This window comes from Camponotus vicinus, unplaced genomic scaffold (assembly GCF_025532165.1).
Source record: "Camponotus vicinus isolate PSW18456_S1 unplaced genomic scaffold, iyCamVici1.0 SCAF_2, whole genome shotgun sequence".
Classification (NCBI taxonomy): Eukaryota; Metazoa; Arthropoda; class Insecta; order Hymenoptera; family Formicidae; genus Camponotus; species Camponotus vicinus.
In genome coordinates this window covers 13,533,195-13,550,710 of record NW_028141956.1, presented here as the reverse complement: position 1 = coordinate 13,550,710, position 17,516 = coordinate 13,533,195, and the positions used below count along the sequence as shown (strand labels likewise).

The 17,516-nt window shown below is 27.7% G+C and overlaps 1 protein-coding gene and 1 long non-coding RNA gene across 2 annotated transcripts; both read right to left on the bottom strand.

Annotated features, from left to right (window-relative positions):
* Positions 1–3,859: 3,859 nt before the first annotated feature.
* On the bottom strand, positions 3,860–8,594 carry LOC145966320 (venom acid phosphatase Acph-1-like). The gene is made up of 7 exons (XM_083090334.1): positions 8,350–8,594; positions 8,153–8,276; positions 7,964–8,071; positions 7,366–7,631; positions 5,618–5,901; positions 4,868–5,073; positions 3,860–4,751 (listed from the first exon to the last, which is right to left on the bottom strand). Exons 2-7 carry the CDS (start codon positions 8,261–8,263, stop codon positions 4,587–4,589), a joined length of 1,140 nt encoding a protein of 379 aa, XP_082946460.1. The 5' UTR covers positions 8,264–8,276; positions 8,350–8,594; the 3' UTR covers positions 3,860–4,586.
* Positions 8,595–10,301: 1,707 nt separating this feature from the next.
* LOC145966421 (uncharacterized) lies at positions 10,302–11,708 on the bottom strand. The gene is made up of 4 exons (XR_014437043.1): positions 11,578–11,708; positions 11,147–11,217; positions 10,723–10,798; positions 10,302–10,427 (listed from the first exon to the last, which is right to left on the bottom strand). It is a non-coding gene; the product is annotated as an uncharacterized LOC145966421 (long non-coding RNA).
* Positions 11,709–17,516: the final 5,808 nt, after the last annotated feature.

Below are 17,516 nucleotides of genomic sequence, written 5' to 3'. Positions count from 1 at the left end.
ACTTGCGCAAATTGATCAATTTTTTTTTAGAATTAATTTCTCATTAATTATTGCGAAAATCGCAAGATGATAGAGAATTTTCTATTTAGTCAAATCCACTTTATCTGCACACGTGAAATGATACAATAATTACCGAAACACCTTATTATACATTTTTCTCTACCTCTTTATTCACGTTGTAATTGCATAATAAAGAATGTCAAATCGATACAAAGAACACGGATGCTCGGATATAATCACACACGTTCCTATTCGAATCACTGAGGACTTCATTAAATCGAATTTCGTTATAAAGACATTTCATTTGCTTATAATTACATGACTGAACGCTTTAAATGTTCGTGGAAAAGTGCTCGCCACATGGCCAGCTTTTTTAATTATTTCTTATGTCTTTCTCGATTCTACATCGACGTTATTCGCTTTAATGTGACACACCTTATTCACTTGAGCGTGCGTGCGCTTTATAACTTACAGCATATATCCATTGTGATTCAACTCTTCGCAATGCGTCCCCTACCGGCGGGGTGGTTGCGGGAGGGGGGGCCGAAGGCCCACCTTGAACCCCCCCCCACGCGCGCGCGCGCGCGCGCGTGTGTGTGTGTGTACACATACATTTGTGATATTTTTTAATTGTATTAAATGTATTTAAAATAAAGAATAATAATTTTAGGAAGTAGTAATTTATAATTCATTTATATTTTCATTGATAGGATACATAGCAGTCATTATTCGAAAGAAAGCATCTAATTAGTTTTCATCATCGAATGTCTTTTTGAAAATAAATTCCGCTAAATAATGATTAAAATAATCCTCCAAGTGATGATTTAAAATAATTATTTTTTTATATAACAGCTAAAATAGTAGGTTTATGAAAAAAATGCATATAACTTTTTTTGTAGAGTTTTTCAGTGGCTTTATTTTTTGCTTAAAATTTTGTTTCTCAAATCAATATTTTCGGAGATAAAAAGCATTAAAATTGTGAAATTCTTTTGTTAATAACTTTTAAATAAACAATGAGCGCCGGCTTTTGAATGTTACTCAGGACAGTGACCTTGACAACATATGTCAAGGTCAAGGTTATCCGAGGTGGCTCCCCCAAGCTAAATAATTATCTTTTATTATTATCTCCACTGAAAATTTGACGAAAATTATACAATTATACATGAATTTTTTATAGAGCTTTATTAGCATTTGATTGTCATTTTAATTCATCATTTTCATGATTTTGTATATTATCAAATCCACAAGCAATTCACTGTTCCGAGTCAACATCTTCGTTAATTGTGGAGTTTGTAAAAAATTCATATTTGAAAATGACATGTTGTAGTTATTATTGATGTCATTTTTATGTAAAATATGTCAGTTCAATCTCACCTCGATATCATGATTTTTCATAGAATTTACAGAAGTGAAATTTCTGTTGCACTGTCAGGACAGCATCGGTAAATATAAGTATGTAATATCAAATAAGTATGTAATATTATATTCGGTTTTTGTCTCACTAGATTCTAGAGCAAGCTAATACTGTATCTAGTTTCAGTCGCGATGTCTCTCCCCAAGATATATGAGAGATGAAAACGCAAGTAACATACTCACATCAGCCATGAGGCAAGAATACTATAGAGATGACGAATCACCCGGCAATGTTGAAACTGTAATTTACCTGTAAATCTGTACAACGGTTTAAAGTAAAAGTTTCCTCAATAAGCTTTAATACTAATTAAACAATTTGACTAAAGGTGTCTTGTATCAAGTTACATAATTACAAGTCAGGCGCAGCAAATAATTTGATTAATGTAGCGACAGAATAAATTATATATTCTAATTAAGAGCTATTACATTTTCGAGAGAATTATCAAGAGACATAAACTAACGAAGTAATTAAGATTGTAATATTTTAATTGACAGCTGCTACATTTTTAGAAGACAGAATTATCAAAAGATTTAATAAATTAAGTAATTAAGATTTTAATACTGATTTTTTAACATTCGAATATGAGCGGTTATATTTTTGATAGAATTAGAGCTAGAATCAAGAGACGCGATTAACTAAGTAATCAAGATTTCCAGATTCTTATTCCATGATACTAGAAGATAGTATCCTTTACTACGTAAAAATCTGAAATTCATTATTTGTGTGTCTCGTAAACAAAGCCATTAATGGACGACAATATAAAATTAATCTTTTATTAAAGAATTAAGTTACTACATTACAGTTAACTGTTATTTAAATGCTGATCTTTATTATAAAATTTTTTTTTATGCATTGCAGAATTAAAGATCCTCAAATAAAGTCTATCTGCGACGGTTTGCCTGCCTAGAGATTGGCAAATGTAAGCTAACAATAAGTCTATTAAAAATTAAAACAAAAGATCAGCACACGTTAATATATAGTTAATTTTAGATTGGAAAATTACTCTCTATATTTTGTCCTCGTGTAAAATTCTGAAGTTTTATGGATTACGTCAAGAGTTACGTCATTAACATTAAAAAAACACGATAGATATTTCCCGCCAAGTGACGGACAGTAATAAAGATGAGTTATACATATATATATATATATATATATATATATATATATATATATATAGGGGAGACCGGGGACAAAAGTAACAGCGTCATGAAAGTAACAAGCGTCCTACTAAACTACACAATATGTTAAATAATTTGTACTATATAGTCAAACGCGTACGCCCCGATTCTCTTCCTTTTCAGCTAATTGTTATAGAACGATCGCGCCGGTTGCACATGCAGGAGTGAAATTAGTGTATTTGCATTATTCATCTAAGTATTTCTTGTTTTAGTCTTTTTGTATCTATGCCTAATTAAAGTGTATATATTGACGTAATTATTTGCCGGTGTATTCTTCTAAAATGTATTCATAAGTTTTTATAGTTGATTTGGCTAACAAAGTCTTGCATCATATTTAGGTTGTAATGCTTTTATTCTAAAAAATGTGTTTGGGGACGAAAGTAATACGACACTCTGTGGACGAAAGTAATATGTTTCAATACTTAAAGTATAAGGGCTGGTCCCATAATAACTGTACCAAAGGCGATTCTTATTACGTATGCTATAATTGTGATTCGGAATAGATATTAATCTCTTTTGTATAAGTAGTTATCATACAATTTTTAGACTATTATTTAGAATTAAACTATTATTTAGACTTAAAAAAGTACAAAACTGGTGTGATATTAAGTATAATTATTTTATGATATTACTTATAATTATTTTGCTTAACAAAGATTATTTCTTTTAAGTTTTTTAAAGATGATAAAAATAAATATTTATTTTATTTTTTATTTTAATATAATATAATACAAATTTATAACAAATGTTATCTTGCTTAATAAAAGATTATAATAAAAGTTCCCTTAAATTGAAAAAAGGCATATTTATTTTATTTTCCTGAACATAAGTACTGTTACTTTCATCCCCAGACTATGTTACTTTCGTCCCCGGCGCCTAAGACAAAAGTAACAATCAACGTTCTTGCGAAAAGCTATAATAACTCTTTAAATATTTATTATTTGAGATTGAAATATAGGTATAATAATAGAGCAATAAATGGAGTTTTTTAACATATAATCTTTTTTTTTATATCTCTAACGATAATTAATTAGTGACCTATAATACAAAAAATGTTACTTTTGTCCCCGGTCTTCCCTATATACATATTGTTCAATTAGCCGTTTCCTTAAAATTTGTGAATAAAAATAAAAATTTACTTATTAAAAAATCAATTAATTTTAGATTTATAACAATCACAAGTGAAAACACAATAGAAAATACTGTCGGAAAAAAATTTTTAATAAAGAATATTTTTGCTCTTTTTATTTTATGACATGATATATGGGAAATTATACAGAGCATTTTTTTTTAAGAAAATGCCTTTTTTAGTAAATACATACTTTGTGTATAGTAATTGATCATTCACGTGCAATTAAATAGAGTAAATATTACCGACGTAATTGATAATAACATAGGTGCACAAATTAAACTTTAGTGCTATCTGCTTACGCAATGCGCGAAAAGATTTAACCTTAATAGAAGCTAAGAGTGTATAGTGGAACGGAAATATACAGTGTATAGGAGAATTGTATATACTTGAAAGTGTATGCGAAATAATAGAATAATTGTTATGCGACACAGTAAGAGGACGATCTGAGCTCCGTGTCTTCGATAAGATACGGCTCTGGACATATTTAACTTTTCGCCTGAGCATCTAATTTTCAACGGTACGCTGTATTAGCCGACAGAAAACGGCATTCTTGTAATATCTCTTACACATCGTGTAAGATTAAAGAGATTATCAAATTATAATTTTATTTTTTTTATAAATTTTATTTGATCCAAATAAGATCAAATCGATAATAATAACGAGAAGCTACGCCTTCTTTCCACTTATCTGAAATGTATTAACTTGATTGACTTTATTTCTGTTTCGATTTTATGTAAATTAAACATTTTTCTTCGCAAAGATGAAATACGATCACTATATATATAGTTAATTCCATAAAAACTCTAACATATGAATTATTGTATCGTGAAAAAATTAACAGAAACAATCAGAAATCAAATCGTCAAAAATTAAGAGTAGGGGACAATAATTCTGAACACTCCAATTCATCGTTCGTCGCAGTTGATGCCGATGTTAATTGTATGAATTTATCATATGGGCATAATATTTCGCAGCCGGGTATGCGTTTTTCTATTATTGTTGATGGAATGCCTAAATAATGTACCACCTATAAGAAATAAGTTTAATTTGTTAGGCGTTAATGGCAAATATTATTCGTCCCACGCTACTGGCAGGCACGTGCCACTGAGAGAGAAAGAGAGACAGACGAGAAATTAGACTTACTTTAACAAAAAACTCGCCATTCTTTTCATGCAATTCTATCATAATACTGCTCGTGTACTGTGTAACGTTTTCATTGAATATATTTAAAGCGTGCATTATGGAGACCACATTCACGTCATGTCCAGAAAAGAGGTTGAGCTTACGATCTTTTAAAATTCCATTGATTACTTCATTCATATCGTTAATTATTCTGCGTAATAATACACCTGTAAAAATTCACATCTTGTCGACTATTTTATACAAATGTTTAAAAATACATAAATATACACACACACACACGCACAGACAGAAACACATGTATCTAGATATTTGTTTACGTACATGAACGTTTTATATTAAATAACACACGATCAAGATGTGCACCAATCTTCTATATAATAATAAAATAATTTATAAAATAATAAATTCAATTTTCTTCTCAATCAGAATTTACTTGGTAATTATCTGTATTCTAGAAATCTAAAACGGCAATTTAAAATGCTTTTATTTATAACAGAGATAATATATTTCTCCCATATTTTAAACATATTGTAATAAAAATAACTATTTTTAAAATACTTATAACGTTAAAAGTAGTTATTCTTATTATTTTTATTATTATTTTCATTCCAGAGAAGTGAAAGGAAATAGAACAAGTGAATTTATAGCCGAATGTCATACATTTAACCAAAATATATAATCGAATATTAATCTTTAATACTCTTAATAGATAATTTATAAGTAAAATATAGATTTTTGATTCAAACATACCTCCATTAAGTTTATTTAGTCTGCCGTAACTAAATAGATCATATTGTAAAATAGTGGCATCCAAAAGTGCGCCATTTGGAAATAAGCTTTGCGTCCACTCTGGTAAACGTAGTCCAAGGGCTGTTTCTGTTTCTAAAGTCTGATATATAGTAAAGAGATCAAACATTGTCGTTATATTTTTTCCTGTGTAGATCGATATTTTTTTCATTACACTAGCAAACTCTGCTACTTTTTTTTTTATTATTTCATTATTTTGTAACATGTCATGATAAAGTCGGATATATCTAAAAAGAAATACACATACTTGAAATAGTTTAAAGAAATAATTTCAAGAAGAGAAATAATTAATATTATTATAATTATAATATTATTTATGATAAAATTTATATCACATTATCTTTAAATATAGCATAGTTTTTTAAAATATAACGCTGAAAAGCCTTAAAAAAGTGCCATAATTAAATTAAAATAATTAACTTACATAATACTAAAATAATTAACTTATATACACTGATAAAAAATTATAGTTGAAATTATCATAATTTCACTATAATTTATAGTATCTTAAGGCGCCAAGCATACATAATAGTGCATTTTACTATAAAAAATATAGTTGACATAACATGAAAATATAGTTCGTAAAATCATAATATCCATTTCATGTAATCATATGGTTATGGTATACGTAGTGTTCCGAAATTCACTATCAGTACTGAAAATCTGTAATACATGTTACGTATATTATAGATTTTTAATATACGCAGCACCAAGTCGTTTAAAAGTTTTTTTCCGTCTATAATTTCAAATAATCTGTTTAATATTCTGAATCCTAACAAGGAATCCAGATTATTAAATAAATTATTTTAAATTTAGTTTGTCTGAAATTAAACTGATAAACAGTGATATGTCAGAAAGAGGATGCTCACATGCATACAATCCGAAAACCTGCGTGTGAGTAGCATCCTCTTTCTCGCACTACTGCTAAGAGGAAAAAAATATACTTTAGATCTCACGTGTTTAATACTAGTCCTTTATATACATTTTATGCTAAATATTGAATACGAGAAAAGTTAAGAGTAGTGCGCCGCGTAACGGCAAGCGAAGAAACATGTGCCACATACAATCATTCCAAATAATAAGTTTTATGTTGTTAAATGTGCTATTCATCAGGTTCCACGTACTATTTAGATATAGCTGTTATTATAATTTTTTTCATTTATTACTACTATATTAATATCTAGACGAAAGATAATAATATAGTAATATTTACCATTATTAATGTTACAATGACTATATGAATAGTAAAATTATATGTACATTCCTTTCTTTCATTTTTTACTTATATGATATTTGAAATTATTATAAATTATAGTAAAAAATTTCATTGTTTCTCGGTACCATGCGTATATAGTTTATATTACCAGTATTATAGTAAAATTTACTATAAAAATGAGTATCCTAACTATAATTTTTGTACCATGCAATTATAGTCAATTTTATCATCGATTTTTTTATCAGTGTATAATTATGCTAAAATATTAGCTTAATATTGCTTAATAGTTCGAAATGTTTCGATAAGAGAAAAGAATTATTATAAGCGTTTGTCTAGATTCTATCAATTACGTTTGGCTTACATATATTTTTTTATTAATTTGTTAAAATTTATTCTTACATTAATATAATTAAACATTATATTACTTGAGATGGACGATTTATTGTTATTAATTGATGAAGAAAAAAATGATTACTTAGGACGCTTTTGTGGAAACAACAGCTTATCGTAAGTCATATTAATGTAGATGAAATCCACTGGTTGCCAAAAAAGCAGTGAGTTCCATTTTTGCATATCAGCAGGTGGATAAAGTGCCGCGAGAACTAACTCTAAGCTCATCTTGGTCCTAACGATTTCTGTACTCTGTGCATAGATATTTGGCTGATAGTATACTTTTCCAAGAAAACTATTGTATCTATTTCTTAATATCAATCCTAATTCGTACGCTCTCCTCTTGCCAACCTTAATAACATTATTAATAAATATAAATAATAAGAAGAAAAATAAAATATAAATTATTGTTAATTTTTTTTGCAAAGAGATAAAGATTTGTGACTAAAGCAATAATATTTTCTACGCGAAAACAAAGAAATGAGAAAAAACTCAATTTTTTTCGTTTTTACAGATGTGTTTATTCAGTCGCATTTGCCTTCACGAAAAATATCGTGCAAAAAATTGTCTTAACAGTAATTTTTGTTTTCCAAAAATTATAAATATGTAACATATTTATTAACAGTAAAAAAGTTAAAAATGTAGTATAATATGTTATGTAATATATAAATAAGATATCTTACATTAGTTAATTGACCATTGCCATCTGGGTAAAAGTTATAATTTTTATATGGATCATTTGGATAAGTTTCATGAACGTTATCTATTGTACGATCGCCATGTCTGAATATCTGAAAATTCCAACATTACATTATCGTCTCGAATATTTTAGAAGAAATCTTCTTTGCAAAATTTTAATTTTCACGTCGTACCGCACTCACTAATCGTAACTTCGTGCCTTGTGATTGTATTGAAATACATGTTGTAAGTAAACCGAAACAAAATATTAGTGCGATACCTAGATCACATTGAAATTTCCCCATTTTTCAACTAAATCTATAATAATTATGAAATTTAAATATTTTGTAATAATCTATACAATAAAAATATGATTAATACAATTACTTACATTAGGGAATGCACGTCTCGTGCTCTTGATGTATTTTGTTAAAGTGACAATGTTGATCGCTTATTTAAACTAGCGTTTACATTTATTTGAAATATGTCTTGTGTTCTTAATACATTTTGTTAGAATGACAATGCCGATCGCTTTTGGTCTCATCTAAACTGAAAACGCTTATATCTGTTTGAAATATGATTAAGTAAATATTTAGTAATTTATTATCAACTGTCGTATTTTTCATGCAAGGCACCAGAAAGCATAGATAAGGAAGAATCTAAATAAAGATACATAAATTAAATACTATATTTTTCATATTTTGTGTTCGAATTTTAAAATTTAATTTTAATAATTATATATAATTTTTTTATTGTAGTCTAACATTTTCACTTAAGAAATAAAATAGAAATCATAAATATATTATTTATTATTTATTATTGTATTATAATATATGCAGAAGTAGCATCTTATCTACATTGTATACATATATGTTTTATATTGGTTAGAAACTACATAAGACTGAAAAGATAACAATACAAAATTTACATTCTGTGTAGAATCAGTCCTATTAATGCCTAATAGTTATACAAGAAAAAAAAATATAGGATGATACAATATACACTATACACATATTAGGCTTATTATATTGAAACAAATTATTTGGAATTATTGTGAAAGATGGGGGGAGAGAGAGAGAAACTTAATTTAATTTTACACAATAAAAATAAAAGGCCTAAACGACCGTGGCGCAGGTTGTTAGAGCGTAAAAAAATAAAAGTAATAAGAAAAGACTCTAAGTAAGAGATATAATATATTAATCAATGTATATAGATTCAAATATATTAGAAAAAAAATTATTTAGTTTGAATTATTTTTTATTCTCAATATTTTATCAAATGAATATTATCATATTAGATACTAATAACATTCACATTTGAATTCAAGTGATAAAATAAAATATTAATACAATTTATAAAAAATAAAATATTAAATTTAATACATGTTATAAGTATAATAAAATGCAACTTAAATGTATATTATGTATTTAAGTTACATTTTTTACATTTTCCATACATTAATTTTTTATTTTTATTTATAATTTTTTTATAATCAATTTTAATTCTTTACATATAATTTATTTAATTTTACACAAAATAAATTATATGAAAATACCCCTAAAAATAACATATTTTTGTTTTTTTTCCTGAAAATAAATTTAATTTTTATATGCCCTAATAGCCCTAATAGCCCTAACAGACCTAACAGTCCTAACAGTCCTAACAGCCCTAATAATTATGTTTTTTTTCCTGAAAATAAATTTAATTTTTATATGCCCTAATAGCCCTAACAGACCTAACAGTCCTAACAGCCCTAACAGTCCTAACAGCCCTAGCCGCCCTACTTGCTGGCTTACACCAGCAGAAATTCGCGATAAGGTAAAATAAGGGGAACCCTAATTAGGAATCCGCGATAATGAGGAATTTAAGGAGTCCTAACCGGAAATCCGCGATAAAATTTAGGGAGCCTTAGCCGCGCAACACATCTTTTGGCCAATATTGACCATGTATTTTTCAAGCCAGTTATCTCTATTTCTGGCCATTCATTCTGACGACTAATTTGTTTAAAAAACGATCGTGCGATATTATGATCGTTTCTTTAACGCACGTTATTCAGTCGTCGAAAATTGCAAAATATAAATTATCATGCATAAAATATAATTAGCATGCATTTTAACTCGGTTGGCGGGTTGGTTATAAATATCTTTATCTTACAGATTAAATATTTATAGATTAAAAATCTATATTTTTATAAAATTATTTTTTATAGAGATCGATATATAATACAAATTTAGAATATTTCATGTATGTCTATCATACAATTGCAATAAAAATATTATCTATCTTTATTTTGAAAATATTTTTCCTTTACTTTTTCACTTTAATTTTTACACGTAAATTGTCCCGCCAACCGAGAGTTAGAAGCAACGGATTTCTTCATGCATTTACAAATCCTTTGCTTCAAAATAAAAAATTGTCACTTACCGGCACTGATGCGCAACAGCGGAGTTGATATTGAAGCTACGTTGTCTGTAACATACAAATATAAAATACAAATTATAACAATGTTTAAAATAATTTATATTTTAAGAAATTATTATTGGACTCATTGAATTTTATATCCGATGCACGCAATTATAAATAGATATATAAATATGAAATAATTTATAATTTTATAATTAATTAATTTTTTAAGTAGAAACTTTTATAGAAAGAATTATACAAAAATTTTCCCAATTTTTTCGTGTTTAAATCATTCATATAAATCAAATTAATAAATTTATTTATTTATTTATATACAATTAATATAAATAATAATACTCACCATCAGGTTGTTCCGCCGGTGCATGATGCCTTTCCTAGGCCTGCTCCTCCTCTCAGATCATCTGGGTTGTTGCGATCTATAACATACAAACAGAAGATCTAAATTGTAATAATGTTCAAAATAATTAATATTTCAAAAATTATTGTATGCATTGAATTTTATATTCGACGCATATAATAATAGCATATTAATAAAATAATTCTATAAATTAAAAAAAACATTACTAATAATTCTTTAATAACTTTATAAAAGCTTATACCTTTACAAGATTATAGATTTTATATAAAAATCTTTTTCTTCAAAATTCTCTCGTATTTAAATCATATGAATAAAAAAATCAAATTACTATTAATTGCTTAATTTAAATTGTAATAAATATATTCAATATTTAATATATATAATTGCAAATAAATAAGCTATTTACCAAAAGGTTGCTCTGTCGGCGCCCGATGCCTCTCCTAGGCCTGCGCCTCCCCTCAGATCATCAGGGTTGATCTATAACATATAAATAGAATATCTCAATTGTAATAACGTCCAAAATAATTAATATTTCAAAGAATTATTATTGTACGTATTGAATCTTATATTCGATCCATATAATAATAAGTAGATTAATAAAATAATTCTATAAATTTTAGAAAAAAAACATTAATAGTTCTTTAATAACTTTATAAAAGCTTATGCCTTTACAAGAGATTATAGCTTTTATTTAAAAATCTTTTTCTTCAATTCTCTCTTATTTAAATCATATAAATAAACAAATCAAATTAATTGTTGCGATTAATTTGTTTAATTCAAATTATAATAAATATATTTAATATTTAATATATAATTACAAATAAATAAATTGCTTACCAGAAGGTTGCTCTGCCGGAGCCTGATGCCTCTCCTAGGCCTCCTCCTCCTCTCAGTTAGACGCACGATACTTAACGGCACTCCCGCACTCACGAGCGATATTTTTATATCGCTATTTTCGCACTTTTACGCGCGATACTAAACGGTTTCCGCACTATTTTGATACGATAAAAAATTTTCTATTTGGTCGCGCGATGTATATACTTAATATGTATATACTTTGAACGGCACTCCCGGTTTCGGTACGAGCGAAAATCCCATTTCACTTATGAGAATCAGCTTCGAGCCAACAGGTCAGGAATGCAATGATACAACGAGCAAGGACTAAGCCCAAACCGGAAAGAAGACGAAACGATTGACGGAAATAGAGGAAAATGAAGTTTACCAACTCTTTTTCGCGCATAATTATCCTATCTCGTACCGAACCTGGATCCGCTAAGCACGATTTCAGGTGCTTCGCCCGGAACACGAAGTTTCCCGCAATGCAGGATATGGCTACACCAGGCTAGTAGACGGTAAAAGAAGAGGATACCCACATTTTTTAAATGCTAACATTCAGCAATTTAGAAAATGGGGAGGCAACCCCTTTTACCGAGCGAAAATCGTGCCTAGGGGAATCCACTCGACTCCTCGACAGGGTTAACACACGCAGTGCGTGTGGCTGTAGACGAGCAAAGAGAAGGAACCCATTGACGACCATTCCGAGCAATCGATCGAGTTCTAACTAATTCAAGCCGAATCACTTGACGAAGCACGAAGCACGAGTGTACGTTGCATAGCAACGTGTGCAAACTCGAAATCCTAGTTAGTTGGCATCAGAAGTAGAGACTCGTGACAATAATGAAATTGGGATTTTTATACGAAAAGTCCAACGCGGAAGCGCGAAAACGCGATCACGTGAGAAAGCTAAACGCGAAAACGCGGTAACGAAACGCCGCCGTCCGCGACACGTTGACGGCACCGACGACGGAAAGTCGACGACGCATTAGATGCGCGTGCCATATACAGCCACATATGAGCCATTGTGCGACTCGTGGCAATGCTGTGCTGGGTACTTAGCTTCCCCTTCAGGCTCCTTGAGATTTATCCTAAATTAAAAAATTTTAAATAAACCTCAAGGCACCATCCAAGTACTGAGCCATCCCACCGCGTCAAGGTGTACCCATAGAGGGGTGGATTATATATATTTATAATATAATGTATAATTTGTGTGAAATTTATTATAAAAAATTGAAAAATTATCTATATAGCACCTCTCTTTTTTCTTGATTAAAAAAGAGAAAGATGCAGATATGTTTCTAAAAAACAAGCTTCAAGTCCTGATTAATTCGCCTTTTAATTAAAAAATAAATTATAAAATATATATAAAATATATATAATAATTATAAAATATATATTATAAAATTATATAGTATACATATCACACAATTCAAATTTATTTAAAATATTGTATCGGAAATTAATTATTAGTCATTTGATCTATTATTATTCGTGATCCGAGATTATATTTGAATATAAGAAATGTACATGTGAGAATCATAATAAAAATAATTATTGCTTGTAAATATATTACAATGAGATACTAGTTAATAATTATCTATTTTCGTCGCTTTGATTTCTACTTTGAGAATGAATAAATTGTGTGTGAAATATTTAATTCAGTAAATAACTATCACACACATTTAATAAATCTTTAACCGTGAAGTTAATTAATTTTTCGAACTGTTTGCTACCGTTAGATGTTTGTGAATAATGACTACAAGGAACATCACACAGAGCATCTCGATCAGCATAATCAAAAAACTTTGCTTATCAAGAATGTATACTAATCGATTTGTTATAATTATAATCCTATAGTATTACTTTTTATTACACAGAGAAAAATATATACTGTGTATTCAAATAAATATTATTTATTTTAAGTATATCATAAGTTTGTATATCCGCAAATATATTACAAATTCACCACAAGCATTAAATTTAATTGAATATATTCTGAATTTTAATAAGTGCAGTATTTTAGTCAAAAATATTAAATTAAAACAAAAATTTGGTTTGCTTACTACAAGAGTTGGCGTAAAGTAAGTTTGATTTCTTTTTGATAAAACTTTACAATATTCTTGAAGAGAAAATAAATTCTTCTTTTGAGTACATGATAATGAGATTTTCTGACACTCGTGATGAGTATATTTTAAAATTATTATCAAGAATATATTCTTTGTTGAAGAAAACTATTATTTAAAAAAAGAAAAATAAACTGAGTAATCGCTTTTCTTGGCAGTAGAATGATATTCTTCTCTGCGTACACACACATATATTTCTCATTTTTTATAATATATAATCTTACACAGAATATTTTACTCCTTACATTTCTAATTAATTATCAATAAACAGTGCATCTGCTTCAACAGTACATTTATGCTTTATAATTAATTTATTATTTATTACTTATAAAATAGCTGTTTGAATATTCTTAATTGCGATAAATTATAATTATTTCCTCCTTTTACTGGAGGTAGAAAATAATTATACCATTAATTGATCCATTTATATCTTCGCGATAAAGGTACTTTTTAATTATTTATATGCATTATGCTATGTAATATATATTATATTTAAAAACTCTTGAAATATTTATTTTTGATCAAATGAAATTTATTTATATTTAATAATCTTTAAGTATCGTTAAAGAAATAATTATTCTTATAAAGATCAGAATAAAATGATAATTTATATAATTTTAATTCTTGTCACATACTTTTATTTTTAAATCAATACGTCAAAAATTAACAAATATAATCAATTAATACTCTTATAGATCTATTCTTTATAAATCTCAAAATAATTTATTTTGTAAAACTAATTATTACACGCATTTTTTTATCTTTTAAGAGAGATTTATCTCTGATATTAATATTTTAAATGTAAAACTAGCGAAAAAATGTTTTTTTTATTATAAATTTTTGAAAAATATAATTTTAATAAGGAGAGTGTGTTAATTTTTATGTAAATATGAAATATTTAAATAATTATATTATTTTAAAAATATTTTATAAAATATTAAAATATTTCTATATAAAAGTATTAATTAATAACAAAACTATTATAGATATATTATTATAAATACTTCAAATGTGTTAAAATAAAATCTGGAATATTTTATACATGCATTACATTATGTGATTTTTAGAGCGAATTATATACATTATCGAGAAAATGAAAAAATAATAAACAATAATCTATTTTATCTATTTTAATAATAATAATATATATATATATATATATATATATGTATATAATAAATAATTTTTATAAATTACTCACCGCATATGTCTCTGACTGCTTCAGGCTCTTTCACTGCTCTCTGACTGTCCGATACTTTTCCAGATGTCCTTTTCCTTTCTTCTTCATCCTTTGCTGTTTCCTCGTAGCACTCACATTCACTCGCGAACAAACAATTAATTACATTTAGCCATGTATAGAAACGATTGCGAGACACTTTGCACAGCACTCCCGATCGCGGAATAATTACGAGAAACGCACTTTAATATATTATATAAGGGATAGAGAAGTACGATTCGCTCTTATTTATATGAGATCAAATTAAATACTAACTCGTTACAAATGTTGTTTTCATTATTGATATATATATGCATATATATGTATATAAATACGAATTATAGGTTCGAAAGTTTAATATAGTAATTAAAAGTCATGATACAATAGTCGTTTAATTAATAATTAATTTAACAACGTGATTTTACGATGTATTTCGCACTACCATCTTTATTGCTCGACTGTCGCCGCATGAATGATACTCGTACCAAGACCGTGTGACTTAAACAGCCCGCTATTGTTTACGTCACCAAGGTCGATGTTATTGTCTGTTCATTATCGAAATATGTTACGTACTTTAATACATATATACGTGAATATATTAAAGTATATAGAAGTATTTTAGATTATATTAGATTTTTTGATTATATGATTATTATAAGATTAATGGAGCCTTTCATTAATGTTAATTATTTCCACGATTCAATTATTTTATTTGGAATTTAACTCTACGCCCCGTAATATAGTAATATTTAGATATATATAGAAACGATCGCGAGATACTTTGCACAGCACTTCCAATCGCAAAATAATTATACAAGATACGTATTTTATTATATTGTGAGAGAGGAACACAAAAAATATTACAATTCGCTCGATATTTAAACAAAGCAAAATCATACATCATTCAATTTTTACACTAATGATATTTTTATTTAATGATATATAATAATATAATTCGTTCGACATTTAAATGAAGCAAAATCATGTACCACTCGATTTTTATACTAATGATATTATGATACTAATTTCTATTTATTGATGTATAATTTATTTGCACAATAACGCGAATCATCCGATTGAAATATTAAAGTAATTAATTGTTAATTACAATAGTCGTAGCGAATTATATTTCAATACTAATCGCGATCGCGTTTAGGAAAAGAATTCAATAATACAAAGCGTTTTGTATCACTACTTTACCGTTGGAATGTTGCCATGTGAATGATACAAAATCTATGTATTTGTAATTTTTGCCCCTTTCGTTTCAATTTTTATTTGGAATAATGAAGGATCGCGTTTCGATGGATTTATCATCATATAGTTTCATGTTATTTATTAAACGTTAATTAATTGTTAATTGTAATAGTCGTAGCGAATTATATTTCGATATTAATCGCGATCGCATTTTTAGGAAAAGAATTATAGATACAATTAAATAAAAGAATTATATTTGGAATAATGAAGGATCGCGTTTCGATAGATTTATCATCATATAGTTTCATGTTATTTATTAAGAGTTAATTAATTGTTAATTGTAATAGTCGTAGGGGGGGAATTACGTGTATATTTCGATACTAATCGTGATCGCACTTTTAGGAAAAGAATTCAATAATACGAAGTGTTTCGTATCACTACTTTACTACTGGAATGTCGCCGTGCGAATGATACAAGGTCTTCGCCTATGTAAACAATAGCGCGCTACGTCATCAAGGCCGAACGTCGTGTTATTGACCTCGCTGCCAAAATATTTTACGCGTATTATGAGGTACATACATATACAAGAATTGAATTTATATACAAGTATATTTTTAATTCACGCACACACGTACATACAAATTAATTATTTATTAAACGATTAATATACATAAGGCTTTCCGTTATGTTAATTATTCGATTTTGCCATTCGATCGTTTTACTACGCATTCTCAGTCGAATTTTATATATATATATATATATATATATATATATATATATATATTTAGATCGTCAAATAATTATATGATAAAGCATTGGACGAAATATTTTTAATTATAAATATTAATAGAAGAATAATTATTACTCGTAAGGATTGCAACAAAATGATAATTTATAATTTTGATTCCTGTCACACACATCGATTCTTAATTGCATTCGATTCTTTTTAATTGTTTAATTAAATGAACGCATCACGCGAAATACGTGCTTCGAAATTATATTCCAATTATATTCCAATCGTATAATCGAGTATTTCGAATAATGGAAAGAGCAATGGTCAAATCAACTATTTATTAATAATAAAATTGTAATTTATGAATGTATTCCATTTATTCCGTACGTTAACATCGCGGCAAGAATGAATAAACTTTTAAAATAAATAATCAGTATATCGAAACAGTTTTAATTACTGATATAAAAACTGATCAATTGACCAGTTTGGTGAAACTGTTTCAATATACTGGTTATTTACTTAAAAGAATTGTTATATGACGAATTGTTATATTATGTTTATGCGCGTCACGCGTTTGAACTAAATTTGACTTCTCGCGGGAAGACTCGAGTCGTTCGTCGAGAATTGATCCTTCAAAACGCGATTGTTCTTTATAATTTTTGCAATTAGTGAT

What these genes read in the sequence shown, in the direction of transcription:
- LOC145966320 (XM_083090334.1), bottom strand. Translation starts at nt 8,263, where the DNA reads ATGGGGAAATTTCAATGTGATCTAGGTATCGCACTAATATTTTGTTTC. An exon ending in TTTCCACAAAAGCGTCCTAA is followed by an intron (nt 5,902 to 7,365) that starts GTAATCATTTTT and finishes ATTTCTTTTTAG; the next exon opens with ATATATCCGACTTTATCATG. An exon ending in ACTAAATAAACTTAATGGAG is followed by an intron (nt 5,074 to 5,617) that starts GTATGTTTGAAT and finishes GAATTTTTACAG; the next exon opens with GTGTATTATTACGCAGAATA.